The sequence below is a fragment of the Corvus moneduloides genome, chromosome 1, assembly GCF_009650955.1.
Source record: "Corvus moneduloides isolate bCorMon1 chromosome 1, bCorMon1.pri, whole genome shotgun sequence".
Taxonomy (NCBI): domain Eukaryota; kingdom Metazoa; phylum Chordata; class Aves; order Passeriformes; family Corvidae; genus Corvus; species Corvus moneduloides.
This window is the reverse complement of record NC_045476.1, coordinates 6,483,734-6,510,466: the sequence shown is the minus strand read 5'-3', so window position 1 is coordinate 6,510,466 and position 26,733 is coordinate 6,483,734. Positions and strand designations below refer to the sequence as shown.

Here is a 26,733-nt window from a genome sequence, read left to right as displayed (position 1 = left end):
GTCTGCCAGATCAGTAGGTCTGACAGTAAAGTGGTTAAACAGTCAACCTGCTGCATCTAAATAGCAGTAGAATATTAATTTTATGTTTATGACAGCTGTTAGGGTTGGGTTTTTTTTTTTTTTCAGTGTCACTTTATAATGAATCTTACAAGATTTTAAAGATTTTTTTTCTGGTAGAACTCTTACAGTATTATTAGGTTTTGGCTTGGCAGGTAGTTTCTGAGTATTTAAAAGAAAACCTTTGGGATTTGCTGGTGTCTTTTCTTTGCCTGATTGCCACAGCAGAGCCCACAGAGACATCTCCTTATTTTGCTTTATGTTTACCCAAGTAGCTTGCAGAACAGGGCCTTGTGATTGCTAGAAAACAGAAAAGGATTATTTGTAATGAACATTTCGGATCTTAAGTCGATGTTGCTTCATCACATCCCCAAAGAAAGTTGTGATCGTGTAATAAAATCCCAGCCATCCCCAGCCTTCTCCTTTCCACCAGCAGGGATGGCTGTGATGGTCTGCAAGGGAACCCCTGCCACAGGGGAGTCTTACAAAAACCAGGGCTTCCCCCATGAGTCTGCATGTCCCACATGTGTCTCACATGGGGAGAGGTTTCCAAGGGGTCTGATGATAGAGCAGGAAACCAGAAAATTATTAACACAATTATTACTCAGAATGTTGTAAATCTCTACATAAGACATGTAAGTAAGGAGACCAGCTACTGTTAGGAAGGTGGGTAGTCCACATAATCAACTGAGGGTGCTTTGCGCTGTTTGTTATTTTCTTTGAGTGTTCTCTGCATTCTGCTCTATGAAGGGGAATAAAAGTAATAAGGGAAGAAAATTTTGAACCTCTGTAAAGTGATTTTTTCCTCATTTGAAAAAATGCAAATTACAACTTAAATAGTATAAAATCTAAGGATTGTCTTTTCATCACTGTATACGTATTACTGAAGCAAATGTGGTGGAAGTGTTAATTAAAAGATGAATTTCATACACGTGCTGTAAATCTTACCAGTCCCAGTGACTTCCCTGCCTATCTGTTCCCTGTCAATGTTAAGCAATTTAATCTTTTTCCCTAGTATTTCATATCTTCATCCTTGGAGATGGTCAAAAACCATCTGGGCAGCTGGCTTGGGTGGCCCTGCTTGAACAGGGATTTGTACAAAGTGACTCTGCACTGCCTTCCAGCCTCAACCAGATATGATTCTGTGAGTTACCCAAGTTGTAAAGCGTGTGGAAGTCTCAACCCTTTTGATGGCCCATATGGACAGGAACTTTAGTCCTTGTACCTTTGGGGAATTTCTTTTAATAAGAAAGAAGGCTTTTGTGTCCTCACCAGCCAGGTGAGAACTATGATATAATTGCCTTGAAATAATACTTTTTTAAGTGCAATGTTCCCTAGTATTTTCCTGAAGTTTTAATAAAGGATAGTGATATTAAAAAATAGCCAAGAGACATTGGAGAGTTGTACAATTAGGTTTTTTGAATCTGTCTCCCTGCTAACTCACTGTACATAGGCAAGACCTTCATTGAACCAGAAACAGTCATGAAAAGAAGGTGCAAAATAAAACCTTATGTATGAATCTGCAAATGAGCTTCACATTTATTCATCATCCATGGGTCCTTCATTCCCAGTAGCTTCAAAGTAGAATTCCATAACCAAATCTGATGACGTTCATTAAACATACTGGGAGGCCATAAACATTAAACATACTTGGAAGCCAGGTGCTTCCAAGAGCATGTCTGAGGTGTATCTGAGATGTCCCTTTGCCAGGCCAATGCTAGGATCCATCTCTAGGAGTTTGACTCGTGAAATGCAGTGCTCCTGTTCTTCCTTAATCTTCTGCAGGAAAACTTTCACTAAGTTTTTTTCACAACTAACACGCACTACTTTCATGCTGTTTAATGAGCACCGTGTTTTCAGTCTTCCAACGGCATATTGAGGCACAGTTTGCTTTATTGCAGAGACAGCAACTGAGATGTTGTTTGTCTCATTTAGTATAATTTGGGTCCCTCCTTCTCTAGAGAAGCAAACAGCAGGGGAAAAGCACCATAAGGATGTAAGCTCATATAGTTGTCATGTATAGTGAAACAGTCTGTGTCTTCTTAGGCAGTCCAGAGTTCCTGGGAGTGAGTGTGTGCCCCTGAGCTTCGCCTTCCCAGTGTGCTGGGTGCCCAGGAATGGTAATGAATGAAAGCTGGCAGAGAGTAAATGGCTTTTATTTGATTGAAAGTTTCAGCAGGCGCACAATAAAGCAGAGTTCCTTTTGCACAGTTTAACTAGGTTAAAGAAAGTCGCCAAGATGGATCAGAGCAAGGCCAGGGTTTCCGGTGGTCTTCCTGGAGCACTTCAGGCATGGTTGTCTCAGGCTGTGTTGTGGGTTTTGTTTTGAGTGCTTTGGCGTCTGCCTGTCTTCTAGGTGTTTATGTTTTGCTCTCTTCATTAAGGTTGCATTTAGAAATTTGGGGGTTACTGGCACAAGATTGTCTTTTGGATCCAACATACTTGGAAACGCGCTGCAGACCATTATGAATGGCTCTGCTGGACACTGCCTGCTTTGGGAATCCTCATCCAGGAAACATCCAGGGATGTTTGTTCAGATGTGCCAAAAACTGAGGGTGTGGAGTTTGGGTTTATTTTGTTTTGTTTTCTGTACAGAGCCATTTACTATTACAAGGGATGTGTTCCCAAGACGATATTTATTTAGTAACAAATCATCATCCAGCATGTTTTTTCAGAATAGGTTGGTGAAAGGGGTTTAACACGAGCCATTTGGGTTTTGGACAGGTAGTCACTTTTCAGTGTTTCAGATGTCCAAAAAACATTTCAGGTGTTACTGAGTAGTTTAACTGAAATAGGAGAAGCAGTTTCAATTTACACCAGCTCAGGTAACTACTTGGAAGACCCAGTCACAAACAGGATTTTTTTTTTTTTTTAACCTTAATTTTGTATTTCTCTTCAGTGTGGTTTAGAGGTGTTCACTGAGCATTTTAAATGTTATACATTGTCTTCCTAAATCAGTTCACTTTAGGTTAAAAAATAATCTTACTTCAATTTCTGTGCATGAAACAAGACAGATTTCCCATTTTCCATGTGCTGTAGCAGGCATATGATTTCAGTATTTCAGACCAAGCTGCGCAGTTTTGCGTTCTGGGAATTTTCCTCTCTTTTCTTGGTTTTATTTATAAGATTGAAGCTTGTAGCAGGTTTTTCCTCCATGCCCACCCATGTCGCAGATTCTTCTACCCAGTCATTTCTCCACTTGTCATTTATCCTTTGCAATATTTAATTATATTTTGACATGTTGTACATTAATTTTTTTTTAAATGTGAATGTATCTTCTGCTGAAGTTTTCTAAATAATCTGCTGCTTTACTCTAACTGGACTTCTTTGCAAGAGGTGTCTGTACTGGCCTCTGAGTTCAAACGCATGTTCACTGGAAGTTTTAAAGTGGACCTTCCTCTGGCACTGTGGTGAGACAGATATCCATGGACACAGGCAGGATGAGGCACATGTATCTTAAGGCGGATATGCCAGAGCACATCTGTCAGAGTCCTATGATTTTTATGTTGCTTAGGTTTCAAAATCAAAGTATGCAGGAGTGCAGAAACTCCAAATTCTGTTGCTGTGCAGCCTTGACCCTTGTTCCTGTGCATTCTGGTGCACTTGGAACAGCACATTGCCATGTCCTTCTGATAAATCCCTGACTCACTCCGAGCAAAGGGGGAAGTGATCCTGAAGAGGATTTAAAGTTGCACAGACAGTGTCAACTTTGTGTTTCATGTTTCAGGGCAAAACCAAACTTTCTAGTCAAATACAGCATTGTCAGCTGTAGATGTCAGCTGTAGATGTATATATTTTTCTGTCTAACAACTAGGGTAATGCTAAAAAATTTATGTTCCTTAAGTTCAGAATGAAGTTTAAGCTGGCATAAGCCATGTCCTTCATTCCTTCACCTCCTCAACCCTGTGCCAACATAGCTAGTGTAACCAGGAGTGAATTTGTGCAGGGAATTGAACAAAGTTAAAGGTAACAGGGGAGGAAAAAAGGTTTAATATACCCCATGTTAGCATGCTCACTGTGGTGTTTGTTCAGGGCTGACACAGTGGGTGCATGAGAGGAGATGTGGGGAGAACGGGAATGTCTGAAACTCCAACCTTGTATGAAAAGTTAGTCAGTGAACAGCTCTCCCCTCACCCCATTCCTCATTGCTATTGAACAGCTTTAGTTCATGGTGGCACTTTGTGCTATGGGAATAACGTAAGCATCCAGTCTCATTTTTTAGCTAGAGATAGTAACTTTGTACTCTTTTAATTTTGTTGTGTGGCAGAAGGTATTTACATGGATTAGCCTGTCTGTAAATAAAATGGATGTTTGCAGCACAAGGGAAAGCTCAAAAATGCAGATAAAATGCTAAATTTTTTTTTCATATTTTGTTACCCAGAAGTCAAAGAGCAGTCTGCAGAAGAGGATGCCCAGACGGAAGTGGAGAGCACCAAGCAGCTAACACCAGTCCTTCAGCACTCCGTGTCCGAGGAGTCCACGAGCTCCACCGCCTCCGTGGGTGTGGAAGCCAAAACCAGGTGAGCGAGAGAGCGAGGAGGAGGTGGCTGCTGAGTCAGGGGCAGGGCTGGGGCTCGGCTCTGGGGTGCAGAGTGCTCGAGGCGCTGGGCTGGGACTCGATGCCGCTGCTTTGAAGTGCCTGGGACTGGTGCCTTAATTGGTGTACGGGGAGATCAAGGTGAAGAGCATGTTCCATGAGTGCTGCCCTCAGACTGCTCTGGGAAGCCTTGAGTTACAGCATGTTAGCTGGGTAAATTAAAAGAGGCGTAAGTGATAGGAGATAAAATGTGATTACTGAAGCTTTCCTGCTGTGTAGGAAATGGTGTATTAGCAAATTTATATAATGTTATTTTTGATGTTTCGGCTTGTATGAGTGTATTTTCAGGAACAAAGTAAACAAATCTCTTGTCATATCTACTGTGTTCTTCCTTGTTTTGGAATTTATAACAGAGAAAATAACGTTTGTATTTTTTAACTTTTTATTAATACAAATTAGCCTAAAAGCAGTGAAAGTATTAATTATGTTACATGAGGGAAACCAGAACACGTTGTCTGTGATCACTGTTAAAATGGTGTCACAGAATTCTAACAGAGCTTCTCTGGTGAAGCTCTGATAACAGCTTCTAACCCAGTAGCAGGTCTCTCCTGCTGCAGAAAGTGCTGTTACCAGCTACCAGACAGTTACAGGTGTAATTATATTTTGACAGAATTGGAGAGAATTGTCGTCATCATTTTTCTTCCTCCTGATCCAACACAGAGCATATTTTCCATGCACAAAAAATTACTTAATCTACTTGATGCATGTTTAATTTCATGTTTTATATGCTCACAAACTTCTTAGATTCCAAGAGCTGCTTTCCTTCTTACAGAAAATTTCAGTTAATTAGTTCCTGTGCGTATACCTGAGTGAAATACGCAAAAATTTCTGTTCTTGATGGAATTTTCCAAGGCTGAGATTAAATTGCACTAGATATGTAGAGCAACTTGAACTGAGCAGCTGCTTTGCTTCATTATTTGACCCTGTTTTGGATCATTTGCAAAAATTTTAGTGCTGTTTCATCTGCTCTCTGTTCTTCTCAAGGTTACTTTTTTGCTGTTACCGTGAATATTTGATTACAGCACTTTACATAGCCATAAACTTGTTTCTTAAAAGCTGGACAGCAGTCTCCTGGAAGAACTTTGCCTGGTTCTAAGCCAGCCCTTATTTGCCCTCAACTTATTCTTCCTTCCAACTGAAAGTGTTGACTTTGATCAGTCAGGATGGAATGGCTATTATGTGCTCATTGCTTTGGCTGATCAAAGCATTAAAAAGCTGAGTACTATTAATTTTTAATTAAAATAATAGTGATCAGACTCTGACATTTTGGAAAGAAATGCATCAAGAAGATGGGAAACCATTAATTGGGAATCAGAGCTTTCTCTGACCCCAGGTAATTTTGATTTCAAACTTAGATGCAGAATGGGACTTGGTTGCAAATGTCATTGATGTCCTTATAACAGTGGGGGGGGGGGAATCCAGATGTCAGGGTTTCTATGGAAGTGAGTCTTGAAAAAAGCCTCTTCTGATCTATGACTTTTGATCAATCCTTTGTGTCATTGTGGAGTGCTGCCACTGACATTGTGTCATGCAGGGGCTGGAGGACTGAATTCTGGGGGCTTGACTTCGTTTTCTTAGGAGAAAATGCAGCATGTGAAATAACAGACACTGCTGATGATTGTGTAGTGATTGGAGGAAATGTATCAAGATTTAGGATAAAGTGTGACTCCACAGTGCCTTAAAACTGTGACTCTGGGAAGTAGTTTTGAAGCTGATTTCCAGATAATTGATACTCATCAGCTTCATCTCTTTCTTGGTAAGCTTTTCTGTTTCTGTTTTATAATACAAGTAACTTCCGCTTTCTAATAAAATTGAAGTGTTTCTATATTAAAAGTAGCTTTAGGTATGTGAGCCATAGGAGAATTGTGAGAAAATATTAAAACAGACAGAGCAGAAGTCACTTAGAAGACAGAAAAGAACCCAAGCCTCCATGAGAAGTAGGTGTAGGTGGAGCTACTTTTGCATTGCTTTTTTCAGAGTTGAGTATAAGACAATTCTGTATTTCTGTCTTTGGAAGTGAAGATAAAGGAATTAGAGAAGCACAGGACACAGGGCATAAAATAAAGTCTTTTCCATGAAAAAAATAAAATAATTTTCTACTGAAAAACAGTGATTTTAACATAGTAGAATATGTCAAAATTAGGATGGGGATTTCAGTAACTGAGAGATTAGCCAGAGCTTGGCTTGTGTGGTATTTTTCTCTGGATTCTTCCCGAGACTGTGGCTAAATAAAAACATTAAAGAGAAAGGCGAGAGAGCTGGTAAATTTTTGAACCTGAGGTGGGATATGGGAGACCAAGAGAACTACTGACATCAGGTGAGATTGGGGCAGGGAATTAAAGAACAGATTCAGGATTAGTGCTCAGAAAGCAATGTGTTAAAACCCCATTAAAATAAAAAGAATTGGAGCCATACTGGGGTAGGGAGGCTGAAAGGAGTGAGGCGTGTGCTTGAAAGGAATGAGTGAATTATTGACCACATGTGGGGAGGGGCAATAACATCAAGCAAAGATAAACTCCCAAGCCTTGCAGTGGCAGGAGTAACACTGCCAGCTCCTATATATCATGAGCATCATGGGTTTTGGAGCCTTTTCCTTTGGTTGTTCCCTTTTTTCTTTTTATAAGCCTTGTGAGAAGCTTCTGTCAGGCCGGGACTTATGGCTGAGTGGAATCCAGCTTCTTCGAAAGGAATCTGCTCCCTTGGTTTGTGCTGCCTGCAGGGAGCAGGGGAAGTGCAGCTTGGGGAAGGCAGGGAGCCAGGAGCCGGCTGCGACTCAGAGCAGAGCCCACTTCCACCTTCCTCCTCTGTTTCCCACATTGGCAACCCCAGGCATTAACAGCTAACGAGAATGGCCTAGAAACACAATTTCATAGAAGAACAAAACACCTTTTGATTCATTTTACTTTCTGTCTGCTCTCAGAGACTGTGAATTGCATTAATTGCACGTTTTCAGTCCTTTTGCCATAATCATGAAGACGGAACATCCGTAAATAAGTAGAAGCTGAGGTTTTCACACAGCTCTTTTTGATTTTGGTACTTTGGCCCGCTTAAATATCTGCTCTTGTGAGATTTTTGCTAAAACTAAAAGAAAAACAAAACTGGCAAAACACCTTCCTGCTTTCTTGCTTCACTTGTAATTGGACAAAGCACGTAATTTTCATTCCAGACCAATTGCGCCATTCCCCCTTATTTTATTGCTGCTACTGCTGCTAAGAGGAAATCTGGAGTGTGGAGATGGAGGGCTTGGGTGATTTATTCCATCAAAAAGAAGTGGTTGGTGAACATCTGTAGATTGCGTGAACAAAGAAAGTAGTGAAAAAGTAGCAGTGAACTTCTTTATGTCTGTTCCTTTTTTTTTTTTTTAAATAATCCTAAAGCACATTGCAAGACTTGTAACACTCAGAGCAACACTCAGTGGAAAAAGAAATTGTGGAGTGGCAAAGAGTAGACAATCTGAACAGAATAACACTGATGGAAGGTAAAGCTAGATCTCTAGGCAGGAGGAAGTTAGATAAAAGATTTAATATTAAAATGTGTTTTAAAATTTGTTGAAGTTGTAAAGCACATATTTTGAGAAGATACCAGTATTAAGGTTAATTTTGAAACTGATTATTTCTTTTCATGAACATGTACTCTGATACAGTTTGGAGTTTTATGTGAATTTTTTTCTCCAAGATTTTTTTTTCTGCAGAGAATGGGCTTTAGGCACAACACAGGGCATTTGAAGTCGTTGCAGAGTTTTGCCTTTACATTTCCAGCTCTAGATCCATATAAGCACTTACAGGATTTTCCTCTGAAGTCAGTGGTTTACATCTGGAAAGAGGACATTCCTTTGTGTTCCAAAGTGAAGTACTATTTCAGCATTGTATTAATGACCAATCTAACCCAGAGTGAAATTGCTGATTTGGCTAGCAGGGCACAACTAAAGACTAAGACCACACACTGAAAAATGAGAAAAAAGGTAAATATTTACTGGTTTTTCATCCTGTTTGTTCATGCATTATTAGGGAAACGGTCTCAAGAAGGATTCTGTGATGGATCATTGTTAAAGCAACTTCGCCTTGGATTTATAGGGCAGGAAGGGACCTTTGGAAATCATCTAGTTCATCTCCTTTTCCAAGGCAGTTATCTACAGCTGTCATTCCTGACACAAGCTTACATAAACTGCTCTTAAATCTTCCAATAATAAAAACTCCATATCTTCCCTAAACAGTCCCTTCCAGTCTCTTCTTTGTTTTTACTGTTGGAACCACTTTCCTCACATCTAACCCACACTCTCTTCGTTCTGGGTTTATTCCATTACTACTCGTGCCATCTGCCAAGGATAATGGAGGACAGCTTTGTGCAAAAGCCTCTCAGTTTATTTCCCCAGCATGCTTTACATCGTAACAGAAATCCCAAATTTGTTCCTACTTTCTTCGTAGATAATGTTTCTTGAGCTCCAGTCCTTCTTGCTGGTTTGAGTTTTCTCCAGATGGTCTGTGTCTTTCTTGGAGCACAGAAGGCGTGTCACACAAATGGGGCCAAAGAAGGGTTTCACAAGCAGCCAGAATCCTGCCTTTTGCTTAGGCTGAACAATTGCCATTGTGGCCATAATGTGTTTAATGCTCTCACGTAGAACTTGTGCCTCATGGGATTTGATGCCATAATCAATAACATTTATGACTGGGCCTTTAAGTTGCACAGACCTTTGCTCCATGATTTAATCAGTTCTGCAGGAAGGTCCAACCACAGAAACCAAACTTTGAAATGTCTCCTGCCGAGCGTGAGCAGGTACTCACAGGTGCTTCAGGTTTCTGGAGTCCCACTTTTAGCCTCTCACAGATGTTCTTAGGCAGTTTTTCTGTCTCATCCCCATCCTGAGGCTGCTTGTCTCTACCTGGGTCTGTCCTACTGCTTCCAAGTGCTGCGCTGGTGGGCAGCAAGTTGAGCACTGGCAGGTCAGTCTTACGCCGGGACAGATTTTCTGTCCTCTGGAAGATGGCAGTCAGACAGACAGAAGTGTCCCGTGGCTGGCAGTCTGTTAGGCCATGCTGAAGGACTGATGGCAGTACTCAGAATAGCATGGGATGCCTGCTTTGTCAGAGATGGCACAGGTACAGGATAATCACAGGCAATGGTAAGAGTCAGGGATCTTCTGCTCCAGTGTTGAGTGAATGCAGCGTTTTCTCTCATTTCTTCCAAATACCACCTCTTCCATTTGTTCTTTTGCCTCCAGCTTTCTTTGCCAGCCTCTTGGGTTTTTTTCATGTTGTTGAATCCTCATATTCTCATTCTCTTTGCTAATTGCTAAACTGCTCATCAGTTTTAATCATTGTTTTCAGGGTTCACTTAGCTGAGGTTTACTCTTCTTTGTCTCTTTGTCTGATGTTGAGTTTCCTTCCTTCCATTTCCAGTGGCTTCTAGACAGGTGTTCATGACATGGTATTTCTTCTCATCCTTTAATCCATTTTCTTTTCATTTTCTGTGTCAGCTGCGACTGTTTTCTTCTTGCTTCCTTCAGTTGTCTGTGTGATCTGTGTTATTTCCCATAGTCAATTGTCCCGTTTCTCCAGAACCTTCCATTTCCCTCACACAGCAAACTCTCTGTTGTGTCCTGCATTCCTTTCTTGCTTCCATACCACAGCTGATTGGAAGTACAAGCAATTTAAATGTTAAAATCTGGACTCACAGCACCCCAGAGCTGTAGATGCAGAGATGATCCCTGTGAGTGTCTCTGGCCTTTGCCAGACGGATGTTCATTCACAAGGAATGGATGGTGCATAAGGAGTTCACTTTCATGTAGGGACTGAGAGAGACTGGAGTGTGCTTAGTGAAAAGAGAATTTTTATGCTTGTAGCTTCAATGTGCTGAAACTCTGCTTGAGCACATGGGATCTGTTTGGTGAGGTTAGAAGCATTTAGAGAAACAAGTTTGGACTAATTTATATAGGGTTACAGAAAGTGTATCTGTAACTTCAAATATTAATATAGTAAAACTTAAAATGTTTCACAGAACAGAAGGGTTGATCAAAGATCTGAAGTAGATTCCAGTTAAACAATTGAGGACCCTTCAGTCTGTAAAAGATGTTGGAGAAGGAAGATAAGAAACTTCAGAATCATAGGTGGCATTGGGAAGGTGGCTGTATCCTGACTGTTTAGTTTCTTTTAATGCAAGAAACTGAGGGTCATCAAGTGAAACTTTTAAGGGTTAGGTGTGAAATAAAAGGAGGTGATTCTTTGTACAGCAGAGAGTTGTCTAGAGTGACACTGAAATCCTTGCCAAAGGATGTGGTTTGCTGAAGCTTTAGGTGTGGTCAAGAGCAGACTGGGCAAGTTCATGAAAAAGAAACTGAGAACGAGTGTACAGCAATCACAGCTGACACAGGGAGGCCCTGAACTGAACACACGCGGGGGCATGGATAGTACCACATCTGCCTCCTATTTAATATCCCTATGCTTCTGCTTATCCTGCTTACATGGAGCTTTCTTAAAAACTGCTGTCTAAAGCCAGCTTGGCAAATGGTAAATATCACTAATTTTCAGATAGGAAGACCCTACTTGGTGTTTTTATTAAATTGCCTCCAAGAGATGGTGGTACCTCTGTGTGTTGGGTGTGACTGTGGCTGCTGGGTCCCTGGAAGTTCGAGGCCAGGCTGGGTTGGGCTGGTCTAGTGGAAGGTCTCCCTGCCCTAGCCAGGAGGATTGGAACTGGATGATCTTTGAGGTCCCTGCAACCCAAACCATTCTGTGTATTATGTTTTAATTACCAAGAGAGTGAATTTGGCTTACACAGACAATCTTTTCTGGGCACAGATGCATACTGAAGGTTGAAGCCACAGGACTTTTTATTCTTTGACTTTTATGGCTCAGAGGTTAAGATTCCTGTCAGAATTCCCACCTTTCAGGCACACTCACAGTTGCATTCAATATGGGATTGTTATTTGAGAGTACGAGTCAGTTCAGATGGACATTAAAGAATGATCTAAAGGGCCTTGGAGTAGACCTCTAAATTCACTTTATTCAGCATTGGCATTCTGGTAACTCCTCTTGGATTTAGCGTATGTTGTACCCTAACGGAGCCTTAAATATTTGTTTAAATTAAAGCTGACACAATTTATGGTGAATAAGAGCATGTTTTCTAAATTTCAAAATGTCAGTAAGATGTGTTGCTTTGGTTGTGTTTGAAGGGTAATGTTTTCTTTCTTTCAAATGAGAAGAGTATCATTAAGTTGATTGTATGGCTGTAGAAGGCCAACTGTGCTGTTTGAAGAAATTGGAAAGGAGTTATTGTCTAATGCAGTTTAATTGCTTTGTATAAACTTCTAAAATTCTTCACCTGAAGTTCATATGAACTCTGTCCTGCCTCCTTTTTTTAACGGAATTGTGCTGCATAAGTTGAATACTCCTTTCAAACCCAAATCTCTATAATAGTGTAATAGTGTCAAACCATAATTTCATGTTGTTCTGTGATTCAGTTACCTATTAGAAGGAGATGGTGTGTCAAATGCTTAAATACAGCTTTTAACTGAGATTTTTTCTTCTTTCTCTTTGTGGTATCTCCATTTGCCCTTTCCAACCTTGTCTGTCCTTAATATCCTTTATTCAGAAGGGTGATTTATTGGGTTGTTAATCCTGTAGCAATGCGAAGCTGTTACGCCTCACCGAATACGGTTTCTTCAGTAGTTTCCTTTCAAGCCTCTTCATTATTGAGGTCCAGATATTTACAGAATATTTAGATGATGCTGAAAAGCTTTATCTGAATCTGAGTTTTAGAGTAACTTTACCTCTGTGAATATCTCACATGTATTAGAACTCACACTGATGCAGACCCCAGGTGGTGTATCAAGTCAGAAATGGGGGGTTTTTTCACTTAAAATGCAGCTTGCAGGTCTTGATTTGAATTTACATAAATGATACAATGGTGGATCTTCACTAAGGGGACCACTTTACTCTTTAAATAACACAACATAAAATGAGAGCAAAGGCAAAGTATTTTGTGCATTAGGACAACTTGGCAGAGCTAAATAAATAGGAGGTCCCCTGTACCGTTTAATTTAGCCTTTTAGCATATGTTAAAACTACTAACAGGGTTAGGTGGGAGAAGAATTCTCAAGGCCAGTTCTCATCAGTCTGCTTCGGTAATCAGTACAGACGATGCACTGAAGTTCTGTTTTGCTCCCAAATACTCCATTTCATTGTGTTGAGCTTAATTTTAATTGTGAAAAATAGATGTTAAAAATGTTTTAAATTTCTGTAGCAACTAGTGTGTGAAAAAGACATCCTGAAGGCATTTCCAGACGTTGAGGAAAATTATTCCGTAATTCCTTTTAAAACAAATGCACTCATAGCAAAACTCACTATACCCTTTTCACTTTCTTTTTCAACCCAAAACATGAATGAACTAGATCTTTATGCTTTCCAAGTTGGGTTTCTTTCTAACTTCAGTGCAATTGTGTTCATAGCAAATGGCAGTAGTGATGATCTGCAACTTAGTATTGAGTGTTGAGGCAGTGACTATAGCTAGTGGATCTTACTGGAACTGCCATGCCTTGCATTTTCTCAAATATAGTCCATTGTTTTTTCCTGTTTAAACCTGGTTTTAGTGTGATTAATTGGAAAAGGTGAATGCACAGCAAAACTCCTTTGGTAATACCAGTCACACGGTAGGCTGGGAGGGGATTTCAGAAAAGTTACGAGGTGAGCATCCCTTGAGCTGAATCCAAGAGTTTGAAATTCTCCTGCTATTGTCATCGTCCCCTTTATCTCCGTGTGATGCTTGGATTCCCCTGTGCAGGCTCCCCTGAAAGAAGGGCACCTGTAACACCTCTCTGCACAGGAGGCAGCTGCAGGATTTCCTTTGGTCTGCTGCCCTCACCACCAAGTACGGAAAGGGTTGGGTAACTTCAAGCATCTCACTGGCAGACAGGCTCAGCATAGGCCACTGTCTTACTTGGCACTCAGCTGTGTGGGGACCCTGGCAACACGGAAGGAAGTTATTCCTATGAGAATGAGGAAGATAGATTTATTCCCCCCAGCTGTGCATGTGAAGTTGTGGGGGCATGGCAGTGCCCTCTATCATTGCAGCCTGTGGTGCATGTATGAAAAGTAGGCAGGAGAGTGAGAATGAGATACTGTTGAGGATCACACAACCTCCCATGGACACATCTGAAGATTTCCAGGAGCTGCACAGTACTCACGTGGGCACAAGTGCACATCTGTGAGATATGGGACACAGCATAAACAAAACATGTTTGCATGAGCCAGTCTGCACATCTGCTTGTTATCAAGAAGCCTTGGCTGACACAAGATACCGCAGTGCCATATCCCAGCTCAGAAGGATCCAGGAGGGGCTTCTGCTTACTCTTGGAAGTACAACTGCAGGCGGATGTGATATGTTTAAAGTGCTGGTAATCCTGATGCTAAGGTTTAAGTGTGTTTAAAAAAAAAAGTTTGAGGGACTCTCAGTTTTACCTTAATTCTCTGAATATTTGCAAGCAAACCAGATGTTTCTCCTCCTCTGGTTGTGATTTAATATTGTGCAATTAGTTGCCCAATACTGCATGTGTTGAAATGAAGTTGTTTCAGTGGGAAAACTGTGTTTTAGGATGAGTCCTGATGACTGTCATCAGTCAAGTAGAGGAAATAGTGACTGTTCTCCCTTCCTTCAGGATTAAGAGGCTGCAGGGCATTTTGTTTTCCTTTGTCAGGATGTGGACAGGGGAGGATTACAGCACTTTAGATTCTTGTCAGGGGATTGAGTAAATTCTGCTTGAGGAAGAGACAGTGTCCTGAGAACTCGATGAAAAAAGAACCTGTGGAAGAGACCGAAAGAGTGATGAGATCAACACGTTTCTTGTTAGAAAGGGCATCCTTCAAACAAGATCCAAGTCTGGATCTCCTCTCATGGTTCAATGGGAACAGACATTAGCTTCAGATGTTACTAGCCTTTCTGTCTCTTACTGCATCCCCAAAACCCAGTATGTCTGGTTCATTCTGAACACAGTTTTTCCTCAGTGCTACGTATTAAAATTTCTGTGCGTTCAAATATGTGAAATCTTTTGGAATGAGATGAGGCATAGGAGTACCTCCTGGTAATAAACCACTGCTGGATCTTTAAAGCTTTATAGGAAAGTAGCATTTGTCATGGGAAAATACATAATTTAAGTTGAAGTTACAGATAAGGATGAACTTCCATTTTGGATTGGAGCACCTAAGATATATCTTAAATGGAGTATTGATAAGCTGCTTCTTTCTCTTTTTTCTTAGCAGCTTATAAAAAGATTTGTGACACATCGTCTCTTGCTTCTAATCCCATTTTGAATTATACTGTTCTTAAAATATGTTAATTATGATAACAGATCTAGGGTTTGATCTTAAGATTTGCCAGTATCTCTATTTCGTTATCTTCAGTATGAGAGCTCTTCTTGCATCACAGATTTAGATCCTCTAATTGCATATTGACATATGGAAAGTAGATTTGTAAGTACTTTCTGCAGTCCTCAGATGATAGGAAAAAATCTCTACCTTCTGCCCATACAGACATAACTTAAAATATTTACTAAGCACTTAAAGCTAAAAGGCTAACGTGATGGAACTGGCCACTTCGTACTGCATGATAAGCCAGCAGCTGTGGCATGTCAGGAGGCAGAGGAACGTGGCTTTCCTGCAGAGGGTGTCTCCAGTGTCCCAGCGGATGCTGGGAGTTCACTGCCACTGAACGTTTGTGGGTATCTGGCTGTGGGATACAGTTGGGGCCCCTCTGCTTACCCTCCCTGGAAAGTGTGAAACATTATTTTCCCCCTTTAATAATCTCTCCCCTTTATCTCAGCCCCACAGTGTCCTGGCAGTGCTCTGGGCACATTCTGCTGCTCCTGTCTTTAACTTCTGCATCCATGTGCTCACAGCCTTCAGCGAAGGTTCCCCCAGCCCCCTCCCTGTGACGGGCACTTGGTTCAGCTGCGTTCCCCAGCTCTGCTGGAGCAGGAGCAGTAGCACAAACCATATGATTCTTGACAGCTTCACAGCTGTCCTCACCACACTGCAGAGTAGCTGTGAAACTCACTGCTCCTGTTGTTTCACTCCACTCTGCCTGCAGAAAGCTACTGCTGGAAGTTATGATGCTGGAGCTGCCTTACAAGCTCCAGAAATAACAGCTTTACTCCTGTATGCCTTTTCAAATAATACCACTTGAAAAGTTAGTTTATTTTTTTCTTAATTACGCTTTCATATTTCTCTTTTAGAGACCTTAACATTATTGCATATTTGCTATGACTCCACTTGAAGGAGCGTTGTTTATTTGTTTGTAATTATCCTCAAGTCTTTTAATGAGCAGTGATAGTCTGTCCTAACAGAATGTATGAATAATTATTTATTCCACTGTGGATAATCTTGTGTTTGTAACTAGTGTAATTTATATACCATGGTGTTGCCTGTTTAAATCTCTTAAGTCTCCTCACAAGTCTCTGTAGTCTCAACCAGCATAAATAGCTTTGCTTTCTCTGCTTAGGAACTGTGCCTGTGAGGCCACATCAGGTTTCACTGACAGACAGATATTAGTGTATTTGTTGCTCTATCACACTGAAAGCTAGCCATAAAATAGACATATGTACTGTTCAGTGTAACTAGTCATTTTTCACCACTCTCACGCAACCTTCATCCATATTTTCTTTGGATTTTTTGTGTCTTCGGGTATCTTTTTCTAAAGATTTCTGGAATGTGTCAGACATTTGCCATCAGCGCTGGGAGTTGTGCTGTCTCATGCTGGTTGTGTGTTGGGCAGATCAGTGAGGGTTGTGCAGCCGAGGCCACGAGATGAGGACAAGTGTTTCCTAACAGTGCTATAGGAAGGTATAATTTCAGCACCGTGAATGGGACTTACTTTATCTGCTCACCAACCTGCATGTTCCCAGTGGTCCCATCTGCCTTAATGAAAGTGCAATCCTACCGATCAACGATAGGTAAAAGCATTTGGTTTCATTCTGGGCTTCATTTTGGGCTCATGATATGCTGCTCTGTTCCTTAGCACCTGACAGTCTGCTATTACCAGTACTGTAACAGTACAGCAGTTCAGGTTTCTTTCTTCTTTTTCTTTCTTCCTAGTGTTGCTCTGTGGTGAGAGCAAAAGTAGCCATCCCAGAGTATGATAAACCAACTCTCAGGGGCTTTGCTGGATTCTCAGGGTTTTCTCTTCTGATCTGGAACTTTCCTTTTCCACTTCCACTTTTTTCTGTTGCTGTTCTTGTCTCTCCAGGCTGAAAAGCACAGGCAGAGTTTATTTTTTCCCTTAGAATTTAGTAAATATTATACAGCAGTTTAGCCTTAAGGTTTTCTCTTCCTCCCACTTCGCTTCCCTTCTCACTCACGCAGCACAGAGTGTCCCAAATCCAAATGTGCCACCTTGGAGATGAACTGAAATCTATTTAAATGGAATTCAGACATAACCAAGCCTCTCTCCAAGTCCCTGATTCCCTGAGGCATCTTTTTGGGGTCTTTGGGGCATAAATACGAAGAAAACAGAATTGCTCATTTAAGCATTAAAAAAAAAAAAGAAAAAAAGTGTTAAATGGCCTTCCTTTAATGCAAACTGCATTAGTTTCAGAAGTACACATTTTAAGTTTGTGGGTATGTTTATTATAGAAATATTTTTCAGTAGCTTCCATATGATGTGACACAAGGAGTGCTGTCAGAGCTGTCATTTCAATCCTGTCGCTATGTTGTGCATGTTAAAACATAATTGCAAATGGTACAGGGTATTGCAGCGGTCACAGTTCTGTAAATACAAAATTCCTCCAGTAAAACTTTTAGACATAATTTTGTTTTTAAATATTGAAGTAAATGAGAATGTTTGGATTTGTGTATGTCATGCACTCTGGCATGTGTGATTTTAGGCATTGCTGTGGTTTTCTCATTATTCTGTTTTTCTCCATGTTATTAAACCTTTTGTGTATAGTATTTACACATTGTGTTACACATAAGCTGTATGTGCTCCCAGAAAGGTGTCGTAATGTTCTGTGTGTTCTGTAACATTCTGATGCCTTTTAGCAAGCGTGGGTCTAGACACACAGAATTTTGGAAATTTTGGGATGGAAACATGGAGATCTTTCTGTTTGCTTCATTAATCAGGCAGTTTTGGGAACAGAAAAAAAGTTCTTTTAATGTAACTGTGAATTAGCTGGAAATAGTGTTTCTGAACATTGAATTCTGATACCTGACAGCACGAGGGAGCTTTTATTGTCTTGTTACAAAGAGTTAAATTAGCATGAAATTTGCTTTTTGATGGGCTATCCTGTGCTGGTTTTCCCCCCAATAAAGAAGTAATGATCTTCTCTTTTACAGCGAACAACTCTGCGCCTTTTGTTACTGTGGAGAACGGAGCTCATTAGGACAAGGAGACTTAAAACAATTCGGTCCCACTCCTGGGTATGTTATCCCATGGAAAAACCAGCCTTTAAATAAGAGTGAAGCCAGCGACAGCACCGATGGAGCCTGTGAGAGAACTCCAAGGCAAAACTCAGTGCCGCGCAAACAGAGAGGCCAGAAGAAGTAAGTCTGTTCTATAATAAATAGGTAGTGTTTTTATTTTGCACAGAGTTTGGGAAGGATCTTTACTGGTTCTGTACTACAGTAGGCAAATAACTTGTATTTGTGAAAACATGGGTTATTAATATTAATACATTTTTGTAAGGAAAAAGCTACACATACAAAAACCTAACCAAAAACAGAACCCCAGAACAACCAACACGTGAGCAGTATAGCAGTAGCTGTCTCTACTGCTTTTTAAAAATGAGTTTGTTTCTTCCCCAAGTGAGAATTTTCACTCTGGAAGAACACAGAAAAGAGACATAGCTACTGTAAAGCACAGCTCTACCTGTGATGCTGAAGTAAAAGTACACATGAAGGGTGGAAGAGGATGGACTTTCGACACTTCATGTGTCATGTAGACTGGACTAATGGGCAGCCCCTGCCCACCAGGTTGGAGCTTCTTCCCTTGCCCTCCAGCGCTGGCTCTTGCCCTGGTACCAGCGCTGTTGAGGGCACACAGCGGTGGTTCCTGCCCTGCAGGAGTGGGGTTTGCTGGCAGCTCTCCCAGACGGCGGGGTTTGGTCATGGTCTCTGGGCCTCAATAATGGTGAGAGATGGCAGGGGCCCCGCAGTGGAGTGCCTGACCCCGCAGTGGAGTTTGCTCAGTACATGACGTGTCTGGTGAGGGCACTGGGATATGACTGATCAGAGCCGCGTCTTTACTGGTGCGGGGGTCGTGTTGCTGGGGGTTTGTGTTGACTTGGGTACATTCATGGCTGATGGTGAACTTGGGATCACTGAGTGCTCGTTGCGTGACAGAGGGGCTGCAGCCCTAGAGAAACCTGAAGGGAGCCAGTGTTGATGCAGGGCTACAGGCCATGGCTACAAGTTGGGCTGTCCAGGCTTGAGGGCGGTGAGGAGCTGTGAGTGGTGCAGGGTTGAGGGCGATGAGGAGCTGTGGGTGGTGTGGTCTTGAGGGCGGTGAGGAGCTGTGGTTGGTGTGGTCTTGAGGGCGGTGAGGAGCTGTGGGTGGTGCACAGTTGAGGACAGTGAGGAGCTGTGGGTGGTGCACAGTTGAGGGCAGTGAGGGGCTGTGGGTGGTGCGGGGTTGAGGGCGGTGAGGGGCTGTGGGTGGTGCAGGGTTGAGGGCAATGAGGGGCTGTGGATGATGCGGGGTTGAGGGCGGTGAGGGGCTGTGGGTGGTGCAGGGTTGAGGGCAATGAGGGGCTGTGGGTGGTGTGGGGTTGAGGGCGGTAAGGAGCTGTGGGTGGTGCTGGGTTGAGGGCAATGAGGAGCTGTGGGTGGTGCAGGATTGAGGGCAGTGAGGGGCTGTGGGTGGTGCAGGATTGAGGGCAGTGAGGGGCTGTGGGTGGTGCAGGGTTGAGGGCGGTAAGGAGCTGTGGGTGGTGCAGGATTGAGGGCAGTGAGGGGCTGTGGGTGGTGCACAGTTGAGGACAGTGAGGGGCTGTGGGTGGTGCACAGTTGAGGGCAGTGAGGGGCTGTGGGTGGTGCAGGATTGAGGGCAGTGAGGGGCTGTGGGTGGTGCAGGATTGAGGGCAGTGAGGGGCTGTGGGTGGTGCACAGTTGAGGGCAATGAGGGGCTGTGGGTGGTGCAGGGTTGAGGGCAATGAGGGGCTGTGGGTGGTGCGGGGTTGAGGGTGGTGTGGTGATGTGGGTGGTGCGGGGTTGAGGGTGGTGAGGAGCTGGGGGTGGTGCGGGGTTGAGGGTGGTGAGGAGCTGGGGGTGGTGCGGGGTTGAGGGTGGTGAGGAGCTGGGGGTGGTGCAGGGTTGAGGGCGGTGTGGTGATGTGGAGTCACGGGCTGTGCGGGGTTGAGGGCGGTGCGGAGCCGCGGGTGGTGCGGGATGGTGCGGAACTGTGGGCGGTGTAGGGTTGAGAGCAGGGCAGTGATGCGGAGCGGTGATGCGTGGTCGAGGGCGGTGTGGGGCAGAGGGCAAGGCGGTGATGCGGGATGGTGATCCGATACAGCGATGCGGGGAAGTGATGCGGAGCCGCGGGCGGGGTGGCCATGCGGGGTTGAGGGTGGGGCGGCGATCCGGGCCCGCGGGTGGTGCGGGGCGGTGGTGATCTGGGGTTTAGGGTGGGGTGATGATGCGGGGCTGTGATCGGGGCCTGCAGGAGGTGCAGAGCGGTGGGGATTCGGGCAGGTGATGCAGGGTAGAGGGGGGGTGATGACGCGGAGCCGCGGGCGGTGCGGGGCGAGGGCCGGGCATTGGGGGATTGGCTCCGGGCAGGGGCCCGGCTGGGGAGGGGTGCAGTGAGGGAGGCGGAGGCCGGCTCTGCCGGACTCCCTGTGTCAGGCGGGTCCGTGGCTGTGCTGATGCTGGAGAAGCTGCTCGGAGTGCTCCACACTCGCTGAGGTTGCTCGGGTGCACAGTGTACATTTTTGTCGTCATGTCGGTGGTGGAAAAGTGCACATTGTGTAATGCCGATACAGAAAAGTGGCTTTTCTTAAAGCTAATAGAAGTAACGCTCTCACCTCAGGCTGTATTCTATGGGTATATGAAATACATTTTTAAAGAAGTCTATGGAATGTGTTTCTCTGCAGGGTGAGATTACAAAGTAAATTGAGAATTGGTTTGATCTTGTGAGAAAGTTTTTTATACTGAAAAATGCCTTGTCAGTTGGGATTTAATTTTTCTTTAAGATCCTTTAAGCTTTGGTGTTGTGAGTAGCAGTTTGGTGTTGAGGTTCCACTGTGATGGGGGTGAAACACAGGTTGCCCAGAGTAGTTGTGGATGCTCCGTCCCTGGAAATGTTCAAGGGCGGGGTGGATGGGGCTTGGAGCAACCTGGGATAGTGGAAGGTGTCCCTGTCTGTGGCAGGAAGGCTAAAACTAGATCCTTTCCAACCCAAACCATTCTGTGATTCCGGTGGACACGAATGGTGTTCAGTAACCAGTTTTGTCAGACAGAACACAGTGCTTTGTTAAGGAGGTTCTAAATGATGATAGTGTCAGAATTAATAAGTTTTGGGGTAGATTTTTTTAAAAATGATGCGGGTCATGAAGATACTATCTAATAATGGACAACTTTTAAGATTTCTTGGGTGGTGCAAGAGAGGTGTTACTCTTTTCCCCATAAACTAAAGGCTTTTTAAATGTATTTGTAATGTAATTGCTGAAATAAAGCATGGATGGTTTTCAGGAAAGCAGAGTTACCACAGGTTAAAATTCCAGTGCTTACTGTATCTATTGACAAATGCGTACAATTGAGTTATTAATAGCAGAGAGTAATCAAGTTCAAAGAACCTTAATGGAAAATGCAGCACCACCTTTCCTACCAATTGTTGAGCATCAGTGATCAGGTCTCTGTTATCAGTAAGGTTAAAAGCACACCCTTAGATGTCCAAGATATTCTTTAGCCTGCAGGAAATAAAGGCGGAGTCGTTGCTTCTGGTTTTTTTTAATGGAGTAATCTGAGCTGTATGAATTGTTTTCTTTTGAGATTAGAATTTGGTTATAAATAAGGTTATAAACTAGTACAATATAGTAGTCTCTATACCACTGCATTTTTTAATTTCCCACCACCCCTTTTCTCCAGCTCATCCCCATCTTTTTTTGTTTAAACATCTGATGGCATTGTATAAAAATGTTTATTTCCAAACAGATTTTGAAGTCCTGGTCTTTTCTTTACCTTTCCCCCATAGCTGTAGTATTTTCTATAGGCATCTCACCTCTGAATGCTGTTACCTAATTCTCCATTCCAAGGCTTGGGCAAGTTTTAATATCAAACTTAAAGAAGTGTGTGTGTCCTGAAGAACTGGAAGAGAGCAGGCTTGTTTGCTGAATAACAGCTTTAACTGGAAACTGTTATTGGAAAAAAATCTTGGGCTAAAATGTAAGGGAGAAAGACTATGATTAATGTTGATTTATATTTTACTATATTAGGAAAAATTTTCATCCACTTTCCCTGAGTTTTGGATCACTTGTGAGTATCTGGCTAATTGAACAAAGAATGTGGTCATTCTGTTTGTTTTTCTGCTTCCTGATACAGATCTCGATTGAGTATAGCATCATGTACAAGTGTAAGCACCCAAACTGCTTCTGACGATCAGGTTGTCAAATTCTGGGATGAACTCAGTTTAGTTGGCTTACCAGATGATGTTGATGTTCAAGCCTTATTTGAGCCAACAGGTAAGATCCATTGTTGTCCTCCTTTTTTTCCCAGTACAGTAGCTGCTTCATGTGAATGAAGTTTTGCAGCTGTTGGTTTTTTGTGCTGTGGAGGTTGTCAAGTCTTTGATGATGCTTTGGTAGCTTTTGCCCTTGTCAGGTTGTGTTTTTGTAGTCCTCTCTCCAGAAAAGAGACTCTTTAGCTTTGTGTGGGGAAATGTTTGTAATCTGCTGTTGAATTGGTGTTCAGGTAGTAATACCTTCAGTACCATGATTCTATTTTGGGGAGAAAAGGGAAAAGAAATGAGGCACAGCTTAATATAATTCTCAAAAATCTTAGTCCTATGACGTTACCTGATCTCCTGCTGCAAACACAGGGTTATTGGAAGCAATGGAATAGAAGATTTAAAAGAGCAGCATCATTAGAGCAGTAGAGGGGTAATGCATGTGCATGTTTCCAGAATCTGCAAGTTTCCTGTCAGAAAACTCTCTGGTTTGTCATCTGCTCTTTCATTTCAATGGAACTTTTCTATTAATTAAGTTAATGAATTACTTTTTCAGAAGGCATCTGTGTCTAAATGCTTTGATGCCAGTGGTCCATTCACATATTTTGCTCCAAAATATGGAAATATATTTATGTAATAATATAAACGTCACTCCTTCCTGAGTGTGGAAACTTATTTCAAGGTCTAATTAAAAGAAAAAAATACAATCCAATGGTTTTGTTTAAGTAGTTATACTATAGTGAGTGTAGATGGGTGGGTGGGTTGATCAATCTACATTTTTGAAGTTGCTGTTATTTGTAAATGACTTCCCAATCCTGTACAGAGATTTGGGGGATTTTTTTTGTAGCTTGAATTATTAAGTTAGCCAATACCTAATTTCAACAGCTAGTGTAAACCATCATTTCTGGTTCCTGTATAAAGCAGTCAGAGAATTCCTTTGGAAATAGGCACCATTTGCATTGTTTTTCTGAGAGCTGAATTAGAAACTTCTTGTAAGAGTTACCTGTTGAATTCTCAGATTTCTGATTTTTTTTTTTTTTTTTTTGTTAGGTAGGTGTGTCTCTGTAGTGTGTTTGTTGTATTAACACCATTTTCTCAGTCGTGAATATGAGTTTCTGTTCATGCTGTATTTTGAGCTTTTAAACACTTGGTGTAGACTTCTAAAGCATCATATGAGTATATTCTCCATGAACATACAGATCTGCATCCAGTCCTTGGGAATCATAAATTAAGAGTACAAACATAGAGAAGTGTTATCTAGACTGAAATACAAGGTAAAATGGAATTCTGTGTGTGTCACACAAGCATTGAATGTAGAATCAAAGTCAGGGAATCCTGTTCCACCCCAGTGCTATGATTACATGATCAGGCACTTGAAAATTATAAACAGATAAACAAGTGTGTTGTGTGTAAAAGAAAATTGCATTGTTTTTAGTGTCTGATAGTAACTGCAGTATATTCAGTGTATGATAATACGGGTTCTCAATGTTGCAACAAGAAAAACAAGGAGGAGGAGACTTCTCTGTTTTTTCTGGGAAGTATTTACAGCTAGAACTGAGTTCCATGCTTGGAGGAAGTGCTGTTGACAGAGCTGTCCAACCCTGGCTCTTTCTCTCTCTGAACACACCAGGTCACTGCTGGGCTCATCACCGCTGTGCGGAGTGGTCTGTGGGAGTCTGCCAGACTGAAGAGCAGCTATCGGTGAACGTGGACAAAGCTGTTGTCTCAGGGAGCACAGAAGTGAGTAAAACCACTTGAATGCTCAAGTCTCTAAGAAAACAGGGTGGGTAGGGTTGAAAAAAAGACAAATGCGATACCAAGTGTGACTAAAAATACCCATGTATGGATCTCTGAGCTCCCATTTATAATAAGGTTTCCTTGGGCAGATCCTTGTGCTAAAAACATCTGTAGCAATTTATTAAAAAGTTTTATGGAGTTGCACGGAATATATCATTAATTAGTTTAGAGGTAACTAGAATGTAGGAAGAACCAGACTGACCAAAACAAATTAGAGACAAAAGAAAAATTGAGTTCAATTAGCAAATACTCTGATAGGTAAAGGAAATATTTATTGTACCGGTTTATACTCTGAAATTATATGACTCACATATAGTAAAAAATTTCTCAGTTACTTTCATGCCAGTTTCAAAAAGCAGGTTAGTGTAGGAAAACTAGTGTTTGCCACAGAAGTTGCCTTGATACTCTAAACAGTCATAGAAATACACAGATAAATATTTAATCTTATAAATTGAAATGGTAATGTCTTTGGAAAAGTAAGTGCCTTTGAAAAGGATGAACTTGTTCTGGCGTCATATTCTGGTACCGTTTTGAAATATCGGAGATGTATTTCACATTGGTTTTGCCACATGTAGCTGTACTTTTTAGTCGTGTTTAATAATGACCAGTAGGGTTTTTTTAATAATTTGATTATTTTTTCTATGAAGTCAGCCATCCTATCAACAAATTTTGTAATTTTTGATGGTTTTCCCATGGTCATGCTTAGGCCTTTTTTCACTCGAGTCTTCTTGTTTTTCATGCATTATAATAGAATAAAAAAATTCGGCAGAAGATACCAGTAGGTGTTCTTCTCCGTTGTCTGGACTAAAAAGATGCATTGCATCACTCTTTCAATACAAGCCATAGAACGCAGCTTTCCTTGCACCTTCTTCTATTCATTTTAAGTAAATGGCTTTGTTTTGAATAATTTAATTAATTTCTGTGTTTCTGCATTCAAAATAAGACTATTCAAAATGAATGAAACTGACATTATTAAGTTCTAGGTGAGCTTGAAAATGCTAAAACATTTGTGTGTGTGTATGTATAAAAAAACAACAGTAAGAATTGAAAGAATATTCAAAATTAAATAAGTTTTTTTTGTTAATCTCAGTGCTGGAAAGTTTTTGCCCCCTTGTTTTTGGCTTGTAGTCATTTTGTGATCAGCTCATTCCTGTCTATAGTCATTTTTTCTAACAGAAATCCTGGTTGAGCTGTTCAAGTTTGTGTTTCGCTGTATTGAATTTCAATATCCTGTTTTCGTTATTTCAGTTTCATTTCTTTCTGTGCAGTACCTTGCTCCTCCCCTGTGCTCAGGGTGATGGTGCCTCACCTTTATGTCATCAGTACCTTTTTAAGTTTTGCACAGATGTTTACAATGGAATTATTTAACTACAAATTTTTTGAAGAATGAACATCTCTGGTGTTGCGGTTTCTGTTTCGGCCCCGTCTTTTCTTGTGCTGCACTCAGTCTTCCCTACTGATCTTTTCAAATTCTGCAAGTAATGTTTAGATCCCCCTGTTGCACATGTTTCATGGCAGTGCAGAGGAAAGAAGTTTGAATCGAGTGCCATTCTGTGTATTTTCTATTCAGTCTTTGCTGAAGCCGTTGAGAAACTTTCTTTGTGTAGTCCAACAGTCAGCCAGTGAAGAATGATGCTGATTCGGTTATTCTCTTTTATCCTTCTTGTGATATCCCCAGGGAGAGCTGAGTAAAGGCACAACTGTGATTCTAGAAGAATAGCTAGATGGAATTGGACTTCTTTATCCCACTGTCACACCAGGGATTTGTTTGCTGCTTTTTTTTTTTTTTTTAAATAAGGACCAAAGTCTTCTGTAGTTGTCTGTTCCTGACTACAGAGAAGTGTAATGATTGCTCAAGGAGTTTGTGTGGAACTGGTTTGGAGCCCAGGTAATCCTGTGTTTGCTTGTGTCCAAGGTGTAGTGCTTGGTAATAATTTTTCCACTACTTTTTAACTTGTTACTAAGATTAGGAAGGCAGAAAAAAGTATGAAGTCCTGCTTGTCCTGTGTGATAGTGGAAAAGCTCATCTTTGTGCAAGTTACTTTTAAAGAGTTTAGAATAAAAGGTAAATTAATTAATTGAATGTATGTATTTGTGTTTGCGGCATCTTGTGCTTCTTTTCATTTGGGCTTCTTTCTAATGGGATGTTCCTACATTTTAAAAGAAAAGTTCTGTTCAGATGTTCTGAAATCTGTTGGCCATGCAAATGCAAGTATGTGCTCAGGGCACACCGAAAAACAATTTAAATAAAACCAAGCTGTATGCTGTTTCCTCTGCTTGCCACCAAATTTGCTTTGGGTTTGTTGTTGTTTGCTTAGTAGGGGATTTCTGTCTTCTTGGAAGTCTTTTTGGCATGAGGAACTGGTTTGTGATGTGGTCTGCAGCACTGACATCCTTAGCTGGGAAAGTACATTTTCTTTTCCTTCTGTTCATGTAAAAATGCATATTTGAAGTGTAACCAACTTTTGATATTATAGTCCATTGGTTTAGGTATTTTAATTTTTGGAGAGCATTTCAGGCCTGTTCTTACCTTGAGGGACTCTCTAATTTGTAGGCTACATTCTTGTTTCTCATTAGTTAGGCTGCCTATTGTTTGCAAATCTGCTTTAACTGGATATGACAGTGTTTCTTATTACTCTGTT

General features: G+C 41.7%; 1 protein-coding gene across 8 annotated transcripts in view; it reads left to right on the top strand.

The window, feature by feature from the left end:
- Window positions 1-26,733, top strand: part of KMT2C (lysine methyltransferase 2C) — a 193,872-nt gene that overhangs the window by 58,240 nt on the left and 108,899 nt on the right. For all 8 annotated transcript variants that reach the window (XM_032098772.1, XM_032098805.1, XM_032098830.1 and 5 more), the window contains 4 exons: window positions 4,439-4,577; window positions 17,971-18,177; window positions 22,171-22,310; window positions 23,925-24,034. In XM_032098772.1, the coding sequence (XP_031954663.1) occupies window positions 4,439-4,577; window positions 17,971-18,177; window positions 22,171-22,310; window positions 23,925-24,034 (596 nt within the window). The remainder of the gene's footprint in view (window positions 1-4,438; window positions 4,578-17,970; window positions 18,178-22,170; window positions 22,311-23,924; window positions 24,035-26,733) is intronic.